General features: G+C 40.0%; 2 protein-coding genes across 5 annotated transcripts in view; both read left to right on the top strand.

Moving 5' to 3' along the window:
* Window positions 1-19,527, top strand: part of myrf (myelin regulatory factor) — a 36,029-nt gene extending 16,502 nt beyond the window's left edge. The window contains exons 5-28 of one of the 4 annotated variants that reach the window (XM_088996347.1): window positions 1,159-1,381; window positions 2,988-3,088; window positions 3,216-3,330; window positions 5,673-5,868; window positions 5,961-6,037; window positions 7,931-8,041; window positions 8,110-8,200; window positions 10,254-10,454; window positions 10,571-10,679; window positions 10,819-10,928; window positions 11,937-12,097; window positions 12,182-12,254; window positions 12,337-12,419; window positions 13,701-13,769; window positions 13,893-13,979; window positions 14,137-14,204; window positions 14,389-14,463; window positions 14,926-15,156; window positions 15,319-15,412; window positions 15,535-15,597; window positions 16,556-16,661; window positions 16,761-16,832; window positions 17,553-17,624; window positions 17,846-19,527. In XM_088996347.1, coding sequence (XP_088852473.1) covers window positions 1,159-1,381; window positions 2,988-3,088; window positions 3,216-3,330; window positions 5,673-5,868; window positions 5,961-6,037; window positions 7,931-8,041; window positions 8,110-8,200; window positions 10,254-10,454; window positions 10,571-10,679; window positions 10,819-10,928; window positions 11,937-12,097; window positions 12,182-12,254; window positions 12,337-12,419; window positions 13,701-13,769; window positions 13,893-13,979; window positions 14,137-14,204; window positions 14,389-14,463; window positions 14,926-15,156; window positions 15,319-15,412; window positions 15,535-15,597; window positions 16,556-16,661; window positions 16,761-16,832; window positions 17,553-17,624; window positions 17,846-17,926 — 2,669 coding nt within the window. In that variant the 3' untranslated portion in view covers window positions 17,927-19,527. Of the gene's footprint in view, window positions 1-1,158; window positions 1,382-2,987; window positions 3,089-3,215; window positions 3,331-5,672; window positions 5,869-5,960; window positions 6,038-7,930; window positions 8,042-8,109; window positions 8,216-10,253; window positions 10,455-10,570; window positions 10,680-10,818; window positions 10,929-11,936; window positions 12,098-12,181; window positions 12,255-12,336; window positions 12,420-13,700; window positions 13,770-13,892; window positions 13,980-14,136; window positions 14,205-14,388; window positions 14,464-14,925; window positions 15,157-15,318; window positions 15,413-15,534; window positions 15,598-16,555; window positions 16,662-16,760; window positions 16,833-17,552; window positions 17,625-17,845 lie in introns of all 4 variants that reach the window. The other 3 variants (XM_088996346.1, XM_088996350.1, XM_088996349.1) reach the window with 3 other exon arrangements.
* A 551-nt stretch (window positions 19,528-20,078) lies between these two features.
* Window positions 20,079-21,756, top strand: tmem258 (transmembrane protein 258). The gene is made up of 4 exons (XM_088996254.1): window positions 20,079-20,223; window positions 20,444-20,553; window positions 21,451-21,579; window positions 21,654-21,756. Exons 1-3 carry the CDS (start codon window positions 20,221-20,223, stop codon window positions 21,575-21,577), a joined length of 240 nt encoding a protein of 79 aa, XP_088852380.1. The 5' UTR covers window positions 20,079-20,220; the 3' UTR covers window positions 21,578-21,579; window positions 21,654-21,756.
* Window positions 21,757-22,539: the final 783 nt, after the last annotated feature.

Genomic DNA, 22,539 nt, shown 5'->3' with positions numbered 1-22,539 from the left:
ACTCGCCCAGCGATGAAATCCACAGCCCGCCACTGCGATTAAATCAATGTTGCGCAATACGTTCTGCCATTCCAACACGTTGAACGACAAGAAGAAAATGAATCGATTACCAACGTCCAAGTCAATATTTCAAAACAATGAAAGCTGATATCTGTTACTGGTTAATCCTCAAAACAAAATCAAGAGATTTTCTGAATTTAACATTTACTGCTTTATTTTTATGTGCTTAAATATTTTTTCAAAGGTGTGAAGAAGTGTTGTGAGAGTCACTGACCCCATGCATTCAGTTTTATATGGGAAAAAAACATGCACTCTCCCCCAGTCAATAGAACTGACATTAGACGAATATCCATATAAGGTGCACCAGAGTATATGGTGCGCCTTATAACCCAATGAATGATGTATTTTCAAACTTTTTCCATATATAATTATTTTGAATAGAACACATTTGAACACATTTGAAAAATAGTTTTGCGAGAAGACCAGGGTGGACTCCGCCCAAAGTCCAGTGGGACCCTAGCAATGATAAGCAGTACAGTATTTTCCACATTATTAAGGCGCACCTGCAATGGATAACGTATTTTACAACTTTTTTTCCAAGCATAATGCGCATTCTGACAACTGCATTAACTCCCAAAACAAATGAACAACTGTTTTTTTTTTATTTTCTCCGAGGTGATCGTACCATATTTTCCAGTGTATAAGGCGCACCTGAGTTGAAGGGACACCCCCAATGAATTATGTATTTTCTAAAATTTACCATATGTAATGTGCAATGAATGAAAAAGATGTTATATAAATAGATAAAGGTTTTCCAAATATAAGGCACACCACATTATAAGGCGCTACAGTAAAGGCTGGGGTTACGCACTCCTTCTTCTATTAAGGAAAATGGACATTTGTTGCGGGATCTGGATTGGCTCAACATACTTCACAAATAGTGAGATTATACGCGCCTGCGTATAAGGCGCAGGGTCATCTTTTGAGGAAAATCAATTCTTTTGGGTGCGCTATATGCACCGGAAAATATGATAAGTACATTTTGGGAGTTTTCTCACACATCAAACATTAACAGTGGTTGTGAGCGAATAGGACACATTTTTTGTTAATAAAATTATTTGGATGAGAAAACTTTATGACTGCCATCATCTCTTTCAGATCCACACATGATTCGGACCATGACACCTGAAAACATGTGTCACATGACTCCGACTCCACCACTTCCGCCACACGGCCACTATTCTAGCATGCACCGTGATATGTACCTGAAGCCCGAGCCCATCATATCACAATATCCCATCGGTCCAGCCACAAGTGCGGGTGGAGACCTGCAGCAGACGCAGATGCTTCACCAACTACTGCAGCATCCGCAGGCACAGGAGTAAGTGATGTAAACATTGGTGCATTTTCATGTTCAAATCGAGTTTAGATTGGATTGGATTGGATTAGCTTTTATTAGTCTCACAGTGGAGAAATGTACATTTCACAGCAGCAAAGTGATGAAAATAAGGGGAAGGGAAAGGAAGAAGTAGAAAAAAATACAGGACCTGCTGGAAAGGCAGCCACTCTCACGGCGCCATCTTGAAGTCAAAACAACAACAAAAAACTATATTATGTCTTGCAGTAAGCTACTTGCTTTTTGGTGGGTTGGGTTGGCTTAGCCTTTATTAGTGTCGCAGTGGAGATATTTACAGTTCACCGCAGCAAAGTTATGAAAGGAAGAGTAAAGGAAATGAAGAAGTAGAAAACCAAATACAGGAGCTGCTGTCGAGGCAGCCACGCTCGCAGCGCCATCTTCAAACCGTCAAAACAACAACATAAAACTGAATAACAAACAATGTGACACAACACAAAATACACAGTCATTCAATCTTCAGCACTTTCTGTACCCTCTTTGTTGTATGAAGCAGTTCAAGATAAAAGAGGAGAGGATCAAAGCATCCTTTTCACCAGTGGATCAGGGACCTCATGGTGGAATGTGCATGTCTGCTACAAGCTAAATGTGGAAATCAAACACCAAGCTGTAGTATCCATTGACCAAAAGAGATTGTCTCACATCTCTTGTTCCACGTAAATCCGCTTCAATTCCAAGCCGCGATACTTCCACGTACGCAGCAGCGCTCTGTGCTAATGCTCATTTCTTCTCATCGCGGGCTCCTCAAGCCATTAATCCATCCAGCTGCAGAATGTCCAACGGCAACCGACCTTTCCGGCGAACAAAATGGGGCTGTGAAAATGCTGCCCATTACAAGTGCAAAAAAGCACACGCACCCCAGAACTGTCCAGCGATGACAGTCAAATGGCACCGACCTCCTCCCAATCAAAAACGGTTCTGGCATATTCAGGCTGTGGAAAAAGCACAACCGCTCAGCGCAGGCTCCTCCTTGATGAAAAATGCTGAAAAACAGTCCACATATGTTCCACACAACGCACCACAACTCAAAGTGACAAAATAAAACAGAAAAACAACAACGACAAAAAAGCAAGGCTCGTGAGAGCACTTGCCGACAGCTGCCTACTCGGACGCCATTGTTTGGGAATTTGACACAATTGACTAAACCTTTATGAGCATTTCAGTGTACTGAAAGATTTTTTACAGCACGCTTCTCCTCTATGGTGACAAAAAGTAGACCTGACGAAAGCATGCCTACATTGGATTGAGTTGAGGTGCATCCTAGCACATTTTTATCTGCGCGGACGTGTAAGGTGGATGCAATTGTATTCCATGCCTAAATATGAAACGACATTCACTGAGCCGCCTGAATCACTGTTGCAGTCAATGCAATGAACAAATTGGGTTAAACTTGTCGGGGGTTTTCACACACAGTCGCGCAATCAGGTCTCAAAGTGCCAATTTTACAGCGGCTAACTTTATCTGCAAGTCATCATCCTCAAGTTAAGATTTCCTCTTAAATATATTGTGCGCGCGCCAATTGTTCACCTACTCCACAGATGCAATAATTGACTGTCATTTTTTATTTCCACAGTGGAATTTCAGTTCACCCGGCTAAAAAGAGGAAGCATTCTGATTCACCCAACAGCACTCTCAATTCCCAAATCCTCACAGGTATCATCAAACAAGAACCAGGTAGGTTTTTCCTCACTCACCTCTTCTACCTCACCCATTCTTTCTTTTTAATGAAAAAGTTTAGCCTTCTTGTGGTTTGATGTGTTCTCGGCATCATTCTAAGGAATGTCATATGGATTCATTTAAGGTTTGATGCAGGATGCAGACAACGGATACATGGATCCAAACTATCAGTGCATCAAGTGGCAACCTCACCAGCAGAAGAAGTGGACTCCACTTTACGATGCAAACTGCAAAGAGCTGTGGGTGGAATTTATTTTGGCACATTTTTATTTAGCTGGGGAGAAGGGGAAATTCAGAACGAATCCAAAAAATGGGAAGGAGTATAATTGTTTGAAAAGATAATTCAACCGCAGAATTGGCATCGCTGAGCCTCAGAGCTCTATGAATTCCTCCGAGGTGAGCCGTGTGGGGGAGTGCTACAGAGCGGGGTTTTGATTAAGAAAGGCATCGTGAGGCGCGAGGAGGAAAATAAAGGGAGAAATTAGCGTACACTTACACTGACAGACGAATGCTTTTGCAATGGTGGAAAAAAAGACTAATGAGTAGAAATGAGCTCATCACACCTTCCAGAAGTCAATGTCAGCACATGAAAAGGATGTTGTATGGATGTGAGAAATGTGTGGAACCCTTTAAAGGATAACCAACACCATTTTTTTTGTTTCCTAACTAACATCAGAAAAACGTTTTATAGCATCTAAAGTACCGTATTTTTCGGATTATAAATCGCAGTTTTTTCATAGTTTGGTCAGGGGTGCGACTTATAAATCGGAGCGACTTATATATGCTTTTTTTATTACTGTATATCATTTCACGTTATTTTCACATTAAACCGCAAGAGTGCGCTCTAGGCCTGTGCTGATATTGTGGTGTTGAAACATCTGTAAACTGTCAAAATCTGTGAGCGCAGAGACAGTAGCCTACACATTTCTATAACAGGTGTTACAGGGAAATCTGTGACCCGTCAGAATCTGTCGTCCCTGCGGTCGCGGTTTCTGGAGGGTCAGATTTTTCTGTAACACCTGTTATTTATAGACACTGAGAACTGAGAAGGGCTGAATAAAAATGGCACCGAAAAGAAAGTCATATTCTGCAGCTTACAAGCTGCAGATAGTGAAATATGCAGCCGAAAACGGCAATCGAGCAGCAGAAAGAAAGTTTGGAGTGAGCGGAAAAACTTGTAAGGGACTGGCGAAAAGCAGAGGTTACGCTTACTGAAATGAAGAAAACAAAAAAAGCTAAATATTGCGAAAAGCTATGTGGCCGCAGTTGGAGGAACGAGTTCACGCGTGGGTGCTTGAACAACGTGCTGCTAGGAGAGGTTTGTCAACGGTGCAGTTGCGTCTCCACGCCCTGGTCGTTGCCAAGGAGATGAATAGAAACGGCTTTGCAGGAGGACCTTCTTGGTGTTACCGCTTCATGCGACGCAAACGCCTCTCTATCACAAATAAATTTTCCCCAAAAATGCGACTTATCCTCCAGTGCGACCTATATATGTTTTTTTCTTCTTAATTATGCATTTTTTGGCTGGTGCGACCTATAATCCGGAGCGACGTATAATCCAAAAAATACGGTACCCAAAACACGCAGGCTGATATTTTTAGTCAAATGCAAAACACCAACAAAATGAGTTAAAGTGTCCCAAAACTACTTCAAAATGACCTTGGAAATGCAGAGTTTCAGAATGTCCCGCCCCCTTGTTCGTGACGTCACGCCAGGACGTCTTGCCTTGCTCTACAATCAAAACAATGGCTTCAGATTCGGAGAGTATGCTTTCTTGTTACACATCCAGTGATGAATATGATTCAAATAGTTCTGAAGAGGAAAGAATACATGTTTGCAATCAATTAAATAATTAATTCTGTGCCATTATGAGGCAACATTGAGGGGAAATGTCTCACCGAAAAAGGCACAAAATGGCGACCTCCTTTGGCCACGTCCGTTTTCACAGGCTGATAAATTCCTTATATTGGGCTTGGGCGCCCTCTTCTGGCAGCTTTTGGGTGCAACACGAAGTCCCCAGACCAAACAAGTACAGCAAAATACATTGACGTGATGATCAGGGGCGTTTCTTTAGTGACGTCACGTACGGACTCGTCACCAACTCAAAACCAAGATTTCCTGAATATTCAGCGCGAGTCTTAAAACGTAAAATATAGCTATATGCGGGGGAATCCTATTAAAATACCATCAGTAGAAGTCATTTGAAGCCATTTTACAAATTATGGACACAACTTGTCCGGAGACGTCGGTCGTCCTTTAATGTTGTTCATGCGTATATTCACATTGTACCAACCTCTTTCGATTGTAAACACACAAAAGAAACACGTAAATCTCACTGTATCACTTCATTCTATACAGTGAACCCTCGTTTATCGCGGGAGATACGTTCCAAAAATAGCCCGCAATAGGTGAAATCCGCGAAGGACAATGTTGTCAGAAAAAAAAAAACCTCATGGTAAATGAATGACTTGATGCTGCCATGACTGGAAATGAATGAATATATCCACCATTAATAAAAATGTCCAATCTCAATTATCCACCATTTTTTTCACACTTTCCTCTTATGTCATCATGTCTTTAGTCCGATGCCAACCTACCGAGTCGATGCCGACAAAGGCTTCAACTTCTCCTTGTCCGACGATGCTTTTGTGTGCCAGAAGAAGAACCACTTCCAGGTGACCGTGTACGTGGGCATGCTGGGAGATCCCAAGTACATCAAGACCAGCGAAGGCCTTCAGCCCATCGATTGTTTCTATCTCAAACTGAACGGAGTGAAAGTGAGGGCCTGTCGTGATGGATGCCATCCCGTCAAAAGGGGCCTCAACGCATATTTATTTAGGGTGTTGTTTTTCTTTCTCTGGATTGCAAGGTCGAGGCCATGAACCAATCCATCAGCGTGGAGCAGTCGCAGTCTGATCGAAGCAAAAGGCCTTTCAAGCCAGTTTTGTAAGTCTTGGGGTTGACACTAAAAAGAAACAAAACGGAGATAGACACGTGTTTTCAATCAGGATTTCCATTTGAGAGTGAAGGATAGCTTGGTTGCCAGCTCACATTCCAAAAACATGCATGGTAGGATCATTGGACACTGTAAATCAGGGGTGTTAAACTCATTTTTTACCACGGGCCACATTGTAGTTATGGTTTCGTCTCGGGGGCCGTTCTAAATTTGGGGAAGCCCTTCGAATGTTTACTTCCATATATTGCATATGGGACACATAACAAATTAGTGAATAACACTTTTTCAAATTTGAAGTCCAAATGTAATTATTGTAGTTTACATGCATCAATTTGAAATTTTGGCTTGGACTTTAGCAAGCATCAAGAAACTCAACGTGCTTGATTTGCTTTCACAGGCCGAATAAAATGATGTGGCGGGCCAGATTTGGCCCCAGGGCCTTGACTTTCCTTGCTTTAAATTGTCATTGGGTGAAACTGCAAATGTGAATGTTCATTTATTCTCAATAGCTGTTGTCCCTAACCTCTGTTTTCTCCACGGAATGTCAGAGAATACTTTCAGGGATCCCAAACCATTTAACTCATTCACTGCCAGGCGTGCAAAAATGTATCCACTCCAGTGCCAAGATTTTTGTCATTGTCACTTGAATTCCAGGACACACAGAATATTGAGTTTTAGGACTACATAAACATTCAATACAGCGTTAGAAACCTTAGGCTCTCTTATTTAATCAGAAAAAGAGTTAATTCCTAAATGATATAGCTCGGGAGTTATATGAGCTCGAAATGAGGGCGGCTGTCCAAAATACAATGCAATATTGGTTTATATGGCGCTTTAACAACAACTGAATCTGCAACAAAGCGCTAACATGGAAAATGGGAAATGCTGCCCCCTTGTAGTAAATAAAACACACTGCCAGAGGCCATGGCCAGCGCTTTATTGGCACCCAAGCATGAAAAAACAAAACCCGAGCAAATTCAGGAATGTCGATCTATGTCATATTTTAAATTCCCGAATAAATTTGTGAATGGCAGTGTATGAGTTAATTATGTCAACAACAAAAAAAGGAAATAATTTCAGATGATATACAGCAGTGGTGTCAAACTCATATTTGTCGCGGGCCACATTGTAGCTACGGTTTCCCTTGGAGCGCCTTTATGAATTTTGGGAAACCATGTAAATGTTTCATCATCTCCACATATTAGATACAAAGCACACAACAAAATATGTAATGAATAACTAGTTTTCAATTTTGAAGTAAAAATTAATGACTGTTTTTGTGGTTTGCATGAGACAATTTGAAATTTTGGTTTAGCAAGCAACATGGAATTTCACAAGATTTGCTTTCGTTGGCCGAATAAAATGATGTGGTGGGCCCGATTTGGCCCCCAGGCCTTGACTTTGGCAAATGTTATATACAGTATGTTTTTTTTTAAAATTAAATGCACCAGATGTGTATAATGTCTTTGCAATTGTCAATCAAAAATGTTACCTTTGCACTACCAAATAGTGCAAAGGTGATTTTTGTATAGTTGCGCCTCTCAAGCAAAACAAAAAAAAACATCCACATTTGCTGAAGACAACACAGCACAAATAAAAAATTGTTGCCTGGTTGTATCCAACTTATTATGTTCCTATTAGCCAGCGCTTTCTCACCATTTTATGTCATCTTAGGATATATATGAAATAGCATAAAAAGAAAACAAAAATCACAAATAACGAACTATGGATCACAATTTCCATGTCATATAAAATCCCAGCTGCTCTATCAAAAACTGTAGCTTCAAAACTACAAAAAAACATCTCCTCAGTTCACTTCCTTGCCGACCGGATTAACGCTCTCAATTATGTCAAATGTCTTCATGGCTTTTCTCTCCCCAAAGGGTCACCTTGCCCCCAGAGCAGGTTACAAAAGTGACAGTGGGCCGGCTCCACTTCAGTGAGACCACCGCAAACAACATGAGGAAGAAAGGCAAACCAAATCCTGAGCAGAGGTGTGTGTCATACTTCTGCTTAACGACACTCAGAGACCTAAGCAGTGGCGTTTATTCGTTCCTTGCAGGTACTTCATGCTGGTAGTGGCTCTATACGCTCAGTCCCACAGTCAAACCTACACTGTGGCTGCTCATGTGTCTGAGAGGATCATCGTCAGGGTAACGTCCAGCCATGTCTGTCTACCTCCTACTGCAATCTTATCATCTGTGAATGGGACTTCTCATTTCCACTGCTTGTCGGTCTTGAATCACCCCCCCTCCCAATCTTTCCTTTGCATGTCTGCTGAGATTCCATATCTGTGATGTCATTGTAAAATCCAATTTATTGTTTAAAAAACAATAATTCATCCAATGTCCATTTACTTAAACTACATCAAAGGTGTCAAACTCATTTTTACACGGTTAGAATGTATCATTCCCTTCACATATTACATACAGAGTGCACAAAAAATGATGAATGACTAGATTTCAAATCTGAAGTCAAAAATAATGACCGTTATTGTGTTTTACATAGGAACATTTGAAAATTTGGTTCAGACTTCAGGAAGTATCAAGGAACTTGAATCAGAATCATAAAGCCTTTAATAGTTCCACAATGGGGAAATTTGCAATCTACAGCAGCAAAATTTAAAGGAGTAGAAAATGGAGGGGGGTTCACAAGATAAAACAAAGTATTCGATGCACAAGAAAATGTCTGGTGACTGAAATGTACTACTGCACAAAACAAAAGTTTCATGAAAAGAACTGTACATAGTGCAAAGTAGAAAAATACAGTATCAAACATGCTTGATTTGCCTTTGGTGGGCAGATTTGGGCCCCGGGCCTTGACTTTGACACCCATATGCTACAAAGTTAGTCACGTGGATTCTTTGGGCATCTGAGGGTGAGTTAGTCTGAAAGCTATTCTGCCATTTCATAGCAATTCTGAATATTTGGTCAGTGGTTGTTTCCCTAACTCACTTGCAAATGGGGATATTTTTTAGCCAAGGTTGTGTTTCTGATTTTTACCCAGCAAATTGGTTTGGGCATGCTCAAATCCGTGTCACTGCCTTTTCAAGGGGTTTGCCAGCTCTCAAAAAAGCATGTCAAATATGAAATGGGAGTGACATGCTTTGGTGACATATGACAGGGGAAATGTAACAATAATAATACATTTCATTTTTAAGCGCCTTTCAAATATGCTGTTTTTCATTCTTAGAAAATGGGGGTGAAATTTGTATTGTATTTAACCAAAGCTGTACCGATAACTTAGTATCTTGTAGTGACTTTAACACTGTAGATATTGCCCCTTGTTGGATGACAATTGTTCACTCAATGGGTCAACCCTTCAAAGCTCTTTTCCTTTGGGCTTTTTCATTCAGGGGTCGCCACAGCAAATCAGTGTCATCAAATTGTTGAATGCTAACTGGGCAATATTAATTCATTCACTGCGAGACGTGCAAAAATGTGTCCACTCCAATGCCAGGGTATTCGTCATTGTCACTTGAATTCCAGGACCCACTGAATACTGAGTTTTAGGACTACATAAACATTCAATACAGCGTTAGAAGCCTTACACTCTCTTCTTTCATCAGAAAAGAAAGAGTTAATTCCTAAATTCTATGGGTCGAGAGTTATATGATCTTGAAATGAGGGTGGTTGTCCAAAATACAATGCAATACATACATATGGGTTTATATAGCGCCTTAACAACAAGCGCTAACATGGAAAAAAGGGAAATTCTGCCCCCTTGTGGAAAGGAAAAAAAATGCGAGAGGCTATGGCCAGAGCTTTATCGGCAGCCAAGCATGAAAAATCAAAACCCGAACAAATTCGGAAATGGCGCTCTATGTCATATTTTCAATTCCCGAATGGCAGTGAATGAGTTAATAAAGATGAGGATGCTCAATAAAATCCCCAACGAAACACAAAATGGTCATCGGTACAGCACCATTTAAATAAAGTAAAACTACTCTCCATTTGATGACAATGCTCTGATCTTACCGTGAAATGGGTATCTCCAATGGGTAAAAATAATCCAGCATTGGCACCATCCCATTTTGGAGGTGTTTCACCCAATTGGATTTAATTTCAAATCAGCATTTCTTTTTCAATAGCGCACCGAAACCTGTCCCAATACTTTTTATCCGTTGCATTTATTTGCCCCTATTTGAGCCCGTTGCTTCAAACAACAAGAGCTTCTTTGCACCTCTCCCACATCTGTCGGTCACAGGCATCCAACCCAGGCCAGTTTGAAAGTGACTCGGATGTGCTCTGGCAGCGTGGCCAGGTACCCGACTCGGTCTACCATCACGGGAGAGTCGGAATCAACACCGACCGTCCCGACGAGGCCCTCGTTGTCCACGGTAATGTCAAGGTCATGGGCTCTCTTGTGCATCCGTCGGACATCCGAGCCAAAGAGAATGTTCAAGAGGTCAGGATGTTTGTTTGTGGGTTTTTCTTTCACCGGTCACGCCCGCCTTGTACCACTTCATGTGTGTTTCCATCCCATTGTCATCTGCCTTGGGTTGTTGTTTCGTGTACGTGTAGGTGGACACCACAGACAATTTGAAACGGATTTCTCAGATGAGGCTGGTTCATTATCAATACAAGCCCGAGTTTGCTGCCACTGTCGGCATAGAGAACACTGCAGAGACCGGTAACAAACATCGTAGTTCATCTCATTCCATTCACTTTCTGTGTTTCACGTTGACGATTCTAATAAGTGCATTTGTGCTTCAACAGGTGTTTCATGCGTATCGTTTAATTTGATTCTATACCAATATGTACTCTTACAGGAGTGATTGCTCAAGAAGTCCAACAAATATTGCCGGAAGCTGTGAAGGAGGGAGGTGACGTCGTGTGCACCAATGGGGAAACCATTCCAAATCTTTTAGTTGTCAACAAGGTAAACTGAATTGGCTTCAAAATAAAACTGTGTTTATTGAAGCAGATGTCTTTGAGCAAGGTACTGAAGTCTCAGATGCGCAAGGAATCCACTTGGGCATTTTTGGATGGATTGGATACAGTGATACCTCAGCTTACAAACTTAATTGGTTCCCAGAAAGTGTATGTAAAGCGACAAGTGTGTCTTCTAATCTGTCCATTAATTTCCCATAGGAAACCATTAAAAATTTAAATAATCTATTCCTAAATCCCCATAAAACATAATTTTCAACTAAATAAGCCTTGAAACTACACAAAATATACATTATTTTATGTATAATAAATGTGCTACTGTATTGTAATTAAAGACATAATATGTACTGTATAATAAAGTCGTTTCATTTACCTTTGTGATGGTCATTGATGTAGTTGCCTCTGGATGATATCCGAGTGAAGTTGCCGTGCTTTCTTGGCGATAATACTCTCACTCACACTGTCCCATGCTAGCTGCTTTTCGTTAATCCAAATCAACAGAAGTTTTTCAACCTCTTCTATTGCCTGAAACCGTTACTTAGACAACACCGAAACACCCTGAGCCACACCTAGCAATGGTCGACTTGGCATACTGGTACTGGGACGCTGAGTCACACAAACGCACACCTCGTTTGTGTTTTTCGATGATCTCCTTCTTCTGCTCGACCGTAATTTTCTTTTGTGTCGTCTTTGGCTTAACACTAGCCTGTGGTGGGGTCTTTTTTGATCCCATAATAGCAAAAATACTCCACATGATAACAAACCACATCTGCACTCAAAGAGAGTGGGTGTGGAAAACTAGTCCGCCAGCTACCGTGGTGCTGTGTGGTTTGGCTTGTTCGCCGAAAACTAGTTTGTTGGCCAAGTCTATATGCTCGCGAATTTAATGTTCATGAGGTGAAGATTTCGTTAGCTAAAGCGTTCGTAAGCCGAGGTATCACTGTATTCCTTTGTTCAACGCCAATAAGGCGCTGTTTCTCATTTCCACCCCGCAAAGGAGCGCATCTTTATGGAAAACGTGGGCGCCGTGAAGGAGCTATGCAAGCTGACAGACAACCTCGAGACCCGAATTGATGAACTGGAGCGCTGGAGTCGCAAACTGGCCAAGCTGCGACGTCTGGACAGCATGAAGAGCACCGTGAGTGGAGGCACGGTCAGGTGAGGAGACGATGATGCGCGCAGGAGAATGTTCTTCTTTTTAATGACGTAACAACTTATCATGTGTTATCATTTTCTTTGCAGCCAATCAGGAAGTTATTTTAGTAGGACAGGAAGTGGACCTCTCAAGAAGAAGGCAGTCAAACCTGGGAGCAAGGTCTGCTGGGATACAAACATGATATTGGATTAGCGGCAATGTATTTGTGTTTGATCATATTTATATTTTTATTTTAATACAGAGTCCAATTCCAGATCAAGGCTGTATCAGTCATAAATTACTGCAGGGGAGCATCCTGGCCCTCGTCATTGTCATGGCCTTCAGGTTAGACTTTGACAATCTTGACATATTTATGGTTTTGTATGTATCGTGGGGAGGTGGCCAGTGGTTAGCACCATGACCTCACAATGAAGAGGTTCCGGGTTCGATTTCAGCTCATTCCTTGTGTGTGCCTGCATAGATTTTTTTTCTGGGTTCTCCGGTTTCCTCCCACATTCCAAAAGCATGCATGGGAGGCTGATTGATCACTCCAAATTGTCCCTTCGTGTGAGTGTGTATCATTTTTTTATGTCTCTGTGTGCCCTGCGATTAGCTGAGAACAGGTTCAGGGTGTCCCCCAACGACTGCCCAAAGACAGCTGTAATAAACTCAAGCATACCCCAATATCCTTGGGAGGATAAGGTGGTTCAGAAAATGGATGAATCTGTGTATTGTGGCTATTGGAAAACTGATTTCTGCTGACAGCAAAAGCTCGAGTGTGTCTACCTTTTTCTATGATTATGTTTTTGTTTTAACATTGTTTTGTACAATGTGCATTTCTTGCTTTGGTGTGCACATGACAGCCTTTGAAAAATATAATAAATTCCAAATACTTAAAAAAATGCAGACGCTCCCCACCTTAAGAACGAGATGCGTTCCGAGCGGTCGTTCATAAGGTGAATTTGTTCGTAAGTTGCTTCAGTGCTATATTTTGTCTGGAATTTATGTTTAAGTTAAACACTGAACGGGGAAGTATACACAGACGCCCTAACAGTCGAAAATAAATTCACACCCACAACTGTCCGTGGGTCTTCAGTAAGCCATTACTGAAGCTGCTGGCTCGTAATTACTGAATTACGTGCCAGCAGCCATTACTTTTTGTAATGCTTCGCGTCCACCTAGAGCGTCAACTGAGAAGAGGGATTTCCCTCCCGCCAACATACTCTACGCAGCCAATTGTAAGCGAGATCAGCGGATGGGGCCTAAACTTGTTGGCAACACTTCGGCATAGCCGGGCGCTGATTGGTCAGGCTTGGTGTCCGTCGCGTAAACATCCAGCCCTTGAAACCTCCAATGTGTCTGTGTGTGTGAAGCACAGTACGCAGCCAATCGCAGGCGAGCTCGGCCATAAAAAGGTGCACAATCCAAAACCTAATTTACAACATATTTGTCCGAACATTTTTCGACATACCCGAAAATTTTTTCGTATGTACCGTTGTTCGTAATGTTTGTAAATTGGGGATTATCTGTATATACACATTCCTGTGGGCAGACATAAAAAAGGCTATTAGTCAAAAGTGAAATATTTATTAACATTGATTTCTCCACCCCCACACCACCTCCCAGTGTCATATCCATGTCCATCCTTTATGTACTGACTCTTCATCATAGAGGAGATGCCGCAGACAAAGACGGGTAGGTCATTTGTTTCATATCAGATCTGTGAAAATGTACTTTTTTTTCTCGAAACTCTTTCTTTTTACTTTGATTTTTTTTCTTTAATCTCTCTCTCTTTGTGGTTCATGCCTTCTGCTTTAGCTTTGTTTCCTACCCCTGTGCTCTCTACATCTCTTGGATGCCCATCTTCACTGCCACTGTCACTCTCTGTCCACATGCATGTTCACGGTACGACATATGCATTCCTTTCCTGCTAAGCTTTTGACTTTCTGGTCCTTTCTTTCAATCTGATTTAAATTCATAAATCTTGTCTAAAAGGACATTTCCATCATGAACCAAAACGTGGTTTAATGAGCGTTATGTGTGTCCAATGTGATTGGTGCAGGTCAAAAACTGCAATGGGATCCTCACGCAAGAGTTTATTTGTTCCACTTTCCACACCGTCGGCACCAGGTAAGTCAAATTCTCTGAAGTGTCACAAAAAGTCCAGGTTAGCTTCTCCGCTTCACAGTTCAGAGGTCGGGGTTTTGAATTTGTGTCAATATTCCATGGTCTTTCCGTGCTTGCATTGGGTCATAACATTACTTTGGAATTACTTTTCCTTCACTTACATGTGAACAATTTACTTCATTGACAGCTTGCTGTTCAACTACAGCAGTGAGCAACCAATCATCTACCATTCTGACGTTAAATAACAACCAATCCGCTACTGGTAAGTACTGTAAATGCCACCAACACGATGACAAGCACTCACTGATCACTTAATTAGGTACATCTGCACCATTTAAATAAGATTAACCCACCAAAAATGTCTTTGTAGAACGCATTTGAAAGTCACACAAGTCATTCAACGCTTTAGCAATTATTGTTGTGTTTAATTGTGATTATTATTTTAACTCATTCACTTCCATTACCAAATTTATTTGGGAATTGAAAAGCATTACGTGGAGGGCCATTCCTGAATTTGTTCGGGTTTTGTACAATCCAGATAGGACACTTGAATGAATAATAATTATTGTAACTACTTATAACTCTATGACATTCACTACTAAAAGTTCTTGTGAGCATGTTTGTATTTCATAACAGTGTAGAGGTAATATAATATTTTCTGAAACTAATAATTTGTGATTGAAAAAAAAATGGAGATGAACAAGTCATGATCTGTGTTCTATAGCTCCAGACAACTTGGTTCCCACGCCAGGCACCTTTAATAAGAAGGCCAAGTCCAGAATAATGGAAAAAGATGGACGCAACAGAAACCGCCTGAGTCACACATCTGCTCCGCTCTACCTGTCCAAGTCCAAAAGACCTGCATCAACAGATCTGGACGGAGTGGGAGGCGCCAACCGTCTCCCTGGTGGACAGCAGCCAACGTCACGCAGACAGCGTAGTGTGTATTTAAAGGGTAATTTCATCATTTATGAATGTCTGTATTCACAAACGTGTCACGTTAACAGAGAGGCAAAATGTGTTTCTTTAATTAATATTGCCGCCTGGAATGTGATAAATGGCATGGCATCTAATGTATTATTATTATTATTATTATTATTTATTGTTGTTTTTACAGAAGCAAGATCAACTCCATCTCTGATTGGTCTTCATATAGTGGAGACAGAGCAAGAAATTACAACACAATCTTGTAAAACGCCCAACAGTTGCAGGTGGGCATTATCTTTTTTTTTTTTTTTTTTTTTTTACAAAAGCTACATGTTTTTATTTCCTTATGTGTTTACAGACTTTCAATGCAGACCATTGTCCTATGTTCTGCTTTTTTTCTCCATAGTTATACCATATCCCTCCAGGGAAACACAAATTCTTCATTATCACATCTTACTTTGCACATGATGTGAGTATTTGAATACATCACAATGCTTACATGGCTACAAAAATGTCTTTTCCTGGAGAAATTTAATTTATTTGGATTTCATTAATTACTACCCTGATGAGTAACCCACATCAATTGCTATTACCTACAGCAGTTGTTATCACATAAATAAATAAACAAATAAATAGATAGCAAGATAGCTAGCTAGACAGCATGATACTGTGGCTAGATAGCTAGATAGCGAGATAGACAGACAGACAGACAGACAGACAGACAGAATACTTAAAGTTGCGCCATCATGACCAACATTAAAATGGATTAGCTGACCAAGCCTAAGTGTCAAAAATAAGACAGAGAATTTATTCCTAAGAAATAGAAGAAAAAAATGTATACTATGTATAAAATAAGGACATTAAAAATAAAACTTGGCTTAAATAATGACTCAATGAAAATGTAATGTTAAAAAAATATAAAAAATGTCTGAGTTAAGTATATAAAGAAACAATCATAAAAGAAGAAATGAAAACGTTTTGTCAAGGTGAAATACGATTGAGCTGTTTTAGAGCAGCGATTCCATCGCAAATCACCACAGGGCTAAATCGTACGAACTTGCGCAGACATACACAAACTTATACTGTAACTCTGGGGCTCTCTTCATAGGCTGCATTATGAAAACAGGGAAGCCGGTTGTTGCTAAAACGGAGTCGTCCATCAGCTGCTGCAAACTGAAAGGAGATCTTTGTAAAGATGCTAACAAAGAAACAATATTATGTCAACTCACACCCATGACAACAATGGGGCATTCATTTTCAAGGATATACTTCAGCAGCAATAGTGAATACAAACACCATGAAAGACAGAGAAATGCCTGTATTTATTTTCTAAATAGATTGATGAGATTAAGAAATAATGACAAACTTCAACCACATACGTAATACACATGTCCAGAGATATTATTAGGCCATGCAATTCATTTCAGGTCCCCAGACAGTGTGTGGATCCAACAATGTCCATCCACCAGAGGACGTCTATGTCCAAATCACACTGAGACAGAGCTGTACAGTGGACAAAGAACATCCACATGGGTAAAACATGTTGTCTTTGATCATCACTTCAAAATGCACCTTAGTTCAAGTCAATTTTCCTTCTGGCTGGTTGGTTGATTGTCAACGTTCCTCTTCAAGGGCACCCACCACTTGTGGTCACTGCCTCTACTGTCCTTCCAGAACATCGCCTATCACTTTCGTGTCTCATCTGTGAGTATGCTTTATTATTATTATTATTAGTAGTAGTAATAATAGTAGTAGTAGTAGTAGTATTTTGTTATTATTATTGTTGTTGGTGGTGTGCTGATTGTGATGATTATTATCATTATTATTGATGTCATTATTATGATGAAAGGACAACCGACGCCTCCGGTCAAGTTGTGTCCATTATTTGTAAAATCACTTCAAATGACTTCTACTGAGCGTATTTTACAAAGATTCCACTGCATATAGCTATATTTTACGCTTTAAGACTCGTGTTGAATATTCAGGAAGTCTTGTTTTCGAGTTGATGACGATGCCTGACGTGACGTCACGTCTGGAATGCCCCTGACCGAGAAAGCGACACACAATGCATTTTGGGTACTTTGTTTGGTCTGAAAACTTCGTGTTGATGGCGAAATTAGAAGGAAAACACAGAAATAACGCGATGGTGAATCGTGTGTTGCACCAAGACTACTATTTGATACTAGTTGACACAAATTTCCATGAGACAAATCAGCCCATTTCCAACGGAGCTTTGGCGCCATCTTGTGCATTTTTGGGGAGCTACATTGGAGTCCGGACGCCTCAAAATGATACGGATGCACTTCTTTAATCGATTGCAAACATTTATACTTTCCTCTTCAGAACTATTTCAATCATATTCATAACTGGATGAGTAACAAGAAAGCATCTTCTCCGAATCTGAAGCCATTGTTTTGATTCTAGAGCAAGGCAAGTCATCCTGGCGTGAGGTCACTAACAAGGGGACGGAACCTTCTGAAACTCGCGACTTCCAAGGTCATTTTGGAATAGTTTTGGACCATTTTAGTCATTTTTATTGGTGTTTTTAATTTTACTAAAAATATCAGCCTGCGTGTTTTGGGTATTTTAGATGTTATAAAACGTTTTTCTGATGTCAGTTAGGAAACATAAAAATGGTGTCGGTTGTCCTTTAAGTGGCATTGAAGAGTAAATTTGATGCCCATTTTATAATTTTATTTTTTATTTTTCCTCCATAGGATGGAATCAGTTGTGCCACTGAGAGAGAAACGTCATCCTTTTCTGATTACTACTTTATCATTGAAAACAGTTGCGCATAATTTGTGAAAAAGACACCTGTCCAGCTCCTTTGTTCCTAGCGAGCCTCATCCACCCGTTGGGTGGATGTGTATTTTAATGTGTATTTTGTCTTATTACTGTACATTATTTTCAAAAAAAGTTACACAAAATTATATATCACTGCACTTGATGTTGTCTCGCTTGCATCAACGTCTCGTTGTGCTTTCATCAGTTGTTGTTTGTGTCTCCAAATGTTTGCGATCAACTGACAACCGTGGCAATGTTCATTGCCACAGTGAATTATAATACTTGTGAAATGAAATTACCCATCACAAACATATCGCACTGTGTACCAGACTACTCTGGATGACATAGTACTCATTGTACTGTTGATTTTATTTACACTGAAACTACCGTCACCTCAAAACATGAATATTTTGTTTCGTACACTGGGGAGTTTAATGGTTCAGCTATGTCTGGCTGCAAATTGCATTTTACCTCAAATAGTCCACACTGCTACTTTCTTAGCCTCTTTTGGCACAATTTATGAATATACTCCACATTCGAAAGAAAAGCAACGTTACTCTTAATAGAATATTGAAAAGATCCGAATCCTACATAAAACCACTTATCTTATGTATGTGATGCAAAAATATGGTTCCTGTACTCTTGTGTGTTGTGTTGAATGGACCTCATCATGGTCATTTCCTCAGAATTCCAATTGACTGGATGAATAAATGCTTAGTGACTGTCCAACACTGACAAAATTTCACAAGAAAACACTGGAATAGCTCACACTGAATTTTGCTTATGCTGTGTTGTAGTGCACACATTTGCTTTTCCAATCTTTCCCTCAAACATTATTTTACATTTAACGTTTAATTGCCAGATTTTCAGCGGTGATGATGCAGAGCAATTGTTTCACACTCCACAATTGAGTTTAACATTGCAGTGTTTATTGACATATAATAATCTGCACCAACTTGTAACAATTTTAATATGTGTGATATCGTGTTTTCTGATTTTAAAGTGTTCTTGTCTTGTTCTCAAATGTTGTTTTTTGTTTTTCAAATTCATTGTCCGCAAATAGCTCTTTGACCAATTCCATATCTTATAGGAAACAGCCATCAGAGAAAACAATTGTGTTTTTACAATTACATGAATACTCAGAGACACTCTTCCATTACTTATGTATGGTGTAGTACACTTGCTTATTTATAATGGACCAGCAATAGCATAAAAGAAACCACTGCTGCACTTTTCACACTGTGTGTATTATACACTGTATATAAATAATGAATGACCTTTGTCCATTTGTTTAAGATACTCCAGTAGAAATATATTGCATCTAACTGTGTGAAAGCATTGTGTTTAAACACTGATGTTCATTTTTGTGATAGCATATAGTTTTTAAAACACGTGCTTTTGTTGCAGTCTTTATAGGAGGTCAAATTTTAGCTATTTTCTAAACTGGAATGATGACACATTTCTGTCCATTTCTACTTGTGTAGTCAGTAGATCATAACACTAACTCCAATACTTTAACATATAACATTGAGACCAGTTCATCATCTCTTGTCCATGTTTTTTAATCTTAAGAATATGTTGTAATACTGTAAACGCAAATAAATACTGTACATGATTTGTGGCGACAGAAGACTGCGCTTCTTTCTTTGTACCACCAGATGACAGCAAAGGAAAATTAAACTGACAGGTTTGAAAGCACACTCGATTAGGTCAAAGACTAGCAGTAGCACTCTACTGTACAGTATACGTATTAATACTGTGGTGTGGTTATTCTCACAAGGGTAACTGGTGTACTTGAAACTATCGCAGCGTTTTCTTCGGACAGTAGGCGGGGTACACCAATTGCATGGCACAACTATCTACAGTGTAGAATCTCCACTGTAGATAGTTGTGCTATGCAATGGGTGTAGATTCTACACCTATTGACGAAATGAGGCGTCTTATGATCATCTCATGCATGTTTTTTGGAATGTGGGAGGCACGCAGACACGAGGAGAAAATAGAAGACGCACGCACGCAGCCGAAATTGAACCTATCGTGAGGCTGACATGCCAATAAATCGCCCACCTGACTTGTAGTTAGTTTTTATTTTTGGATCCGTTAAAAATCTTGACCATTTTAGTTAAGCTTGTAAGTATTTTTAAAATAATAAAACCGAGATTCAAGACGGGCTTTGTGAATCCTGAAAGACCAGGATGAGGAAAAATTTCTACACGTCACTGTCCTAACCCGGAAACGATTCGGAAGAGAGACAGTACGTGGCCTAATCAACTTGGACAACAGTGTCAAGAGCCTTGCTTCATTTGAAATGGTATGATTTCGATTTTGCATTGTTTTAAATGTAGTTCTAACTCGCTAAATAAATATAATCGTGCCTTATGTCACCAAAGCATAGTTACCACGACGTGTCGCAACGAATTGCTAGCTAGCAAAGATGCATTAGCTTCTTGTGTCAAACTTACAAAATCGTGCTCAATTTGTTTCAAATGCAAGCCATGTATTTATCATATAATTATTTTGTTTCACTCCAGGAACTCGAGGCGATGACCAGATATACCAGCCCGGTGAACCCGGCTGTGTTCCCTCACCTCACTGTGGTCCTGCTGGCCATCGGCATGTTCTTTACCGCCTGGTTCTTCGTGTATCCTTTGGCTCCTTTGTTTGTGGCGCAGACATACACAAGCTCTTAAGTGCGGCGTCCTCCACATAATATAAGTTGTGTTTGAGACCCCTGCTTTAAATTCCTTGATAGATTGCATAGAAGACCACCTGCAAAGTGGCCCAAATACAAACTTCTTCATAAACCATAGATTCCTGTAATGTACTGTACCATATTTTTAAAACGATTTAGAACACATTGCATTCGTTCTTTGCCCTATGCAGTACTGTACTTTATTTCCACACCCATTCAAGTATGGTTAATAATATAGATTGTGTGCTCAGATTAAGAAACTACCCATGTGTGTATTATTTATTAAATCACTTAAATTCACTGAAATGTTAATGTTTAGTAATCCTTCAGTCAAAAATACACACCCAGATAAATTATAATTTGATACAAACTATATGGACACAAGTACTGTCTTTATGGACCTTTGTGCACTGGGGCGCAGGTGGTGGTGACTGAACCCCAAAATGTTCCCTCAAAATTAGAAGCATACAATCATGCATAATTGATGACAAGATCGTCGAGCTGGCGGGTATATGTCACGTTTTTTTTTCAGAACACTGAAAAAGTACCTAAAATATGCAAATACTTGAAACAATAGTTGTACCTCAGCATCATAAACTGCCTATCCTTGCCAGCAGACGTCGCTATATCGCCGTAATCGCCAATGTTTTCACAAGAGTAGCATGGACCATGGTGAAAAATGTCTGGTACTTTTTTTTTAATTCGTAAAAGCTTGGCCAAAACTAACCTGCGGACCAAACCTCTAAAGATGGAGGACACTGATTTGCTGTGGCAACCCCTTGAAGGGAAAAGCCGAAAGGAAAAGAATATTTTTTTTTTTAGTTCGGCCTTGACATTGCATATCAGCTATGAGGTGACTTCAACCAAATACACCAGAGACGTCTACAAGGAGTTGCTCATCTCCCTCGTGGCTTCACTTTTCATGGGCTTTGGTGTGCTATTCTTGCTTCTCTGGGTTGGCATCTACGTATGAAGGTAGAAGACCCTTCGGAAGCTATTTCCTTGTGATTGTTGTGGCTGCAACTAAATCAGCCTTGTTGTCATTTCAGGTGGCACACATTCCAATGTAACAGATGACAAGATTTTGAGTTTGATTGGACTACGCTGACAACACTTTGGATTGTTTTCAAATATAAGGGGACTTTGTACAAATTCTGCTTTCTTTCATTCATAGAAACACACAACACTGATTTGATCTGAGGTGAGATGGATATTTATGACACGCCGACATCTATTTATGGCTGGTTGCACTCGTGGCACCTAAATCCTGATTAATGTTTGCGTTAAAAATAGAACAGTCTGTTTCACCTTGTCTCCAGGATAATACGCAGTGATGGATTACACTAGGATTACAAAAGGATTATTTAATATTTTTTCAAAAATTCAAAATATCCACAATAACAGATGAATGGTTTCACAATATTATTACTGGCATCATGTTAACTTATTGTCTTCCTTGTCTTCCGTCGAACCAAATGAACCACCAGCCTTTGTCATAGGGGACATTTGATCATGCGCATTATGATCAGTGGAGAAGTCTAAAATAGATACATAACACATCTTGACAGAAAACTCGAATGCAATACAAAGGTCACATACAGTAGATTACCAGGCTCAATCCTGATTAATACTTTGCACAATATGCCACCCTTGGTTTAGCTGTCAATGGAAAGTTTGAAACCAACTGGTGTGCCTTTAAAAAAATTGACAGGGTTGAGTTGTGGTCACTTTTTTCTTCTTGAGGAGTGTACATATTCAGGGATGCATCTGGGCCATGCCATTGTGCCATTTACCCATTTTGACAGCCACCAGCGCAACTTTGGAACTTCACTGCGCAAGTCTATTACGATTAGCGCATATATATATATATATATATATATATATATATATATATATATATATATATATAGTAAAATCTCGTTATATCGATATCGG

The sequence above is a fragment of the Hippocampus bargibanti genome, linkage group LG05 (assembly GCF_051943395.1).
Source record: "Hippocampus bargibanti isolate YZ-2025 linkage group LG05, ASM5194339v1, whole genome shotgun sequence".
Taxonomy (NCBI): Eukaryota; Metazoa; Chordata; class Actinopteri; order Syngnathiformes; family Syngnathidae; genus Hippocampus; species Hippocampus bargibanti.
This window is presented reverse-complemented; position numbering and strand designations above follow the sequence as displayed.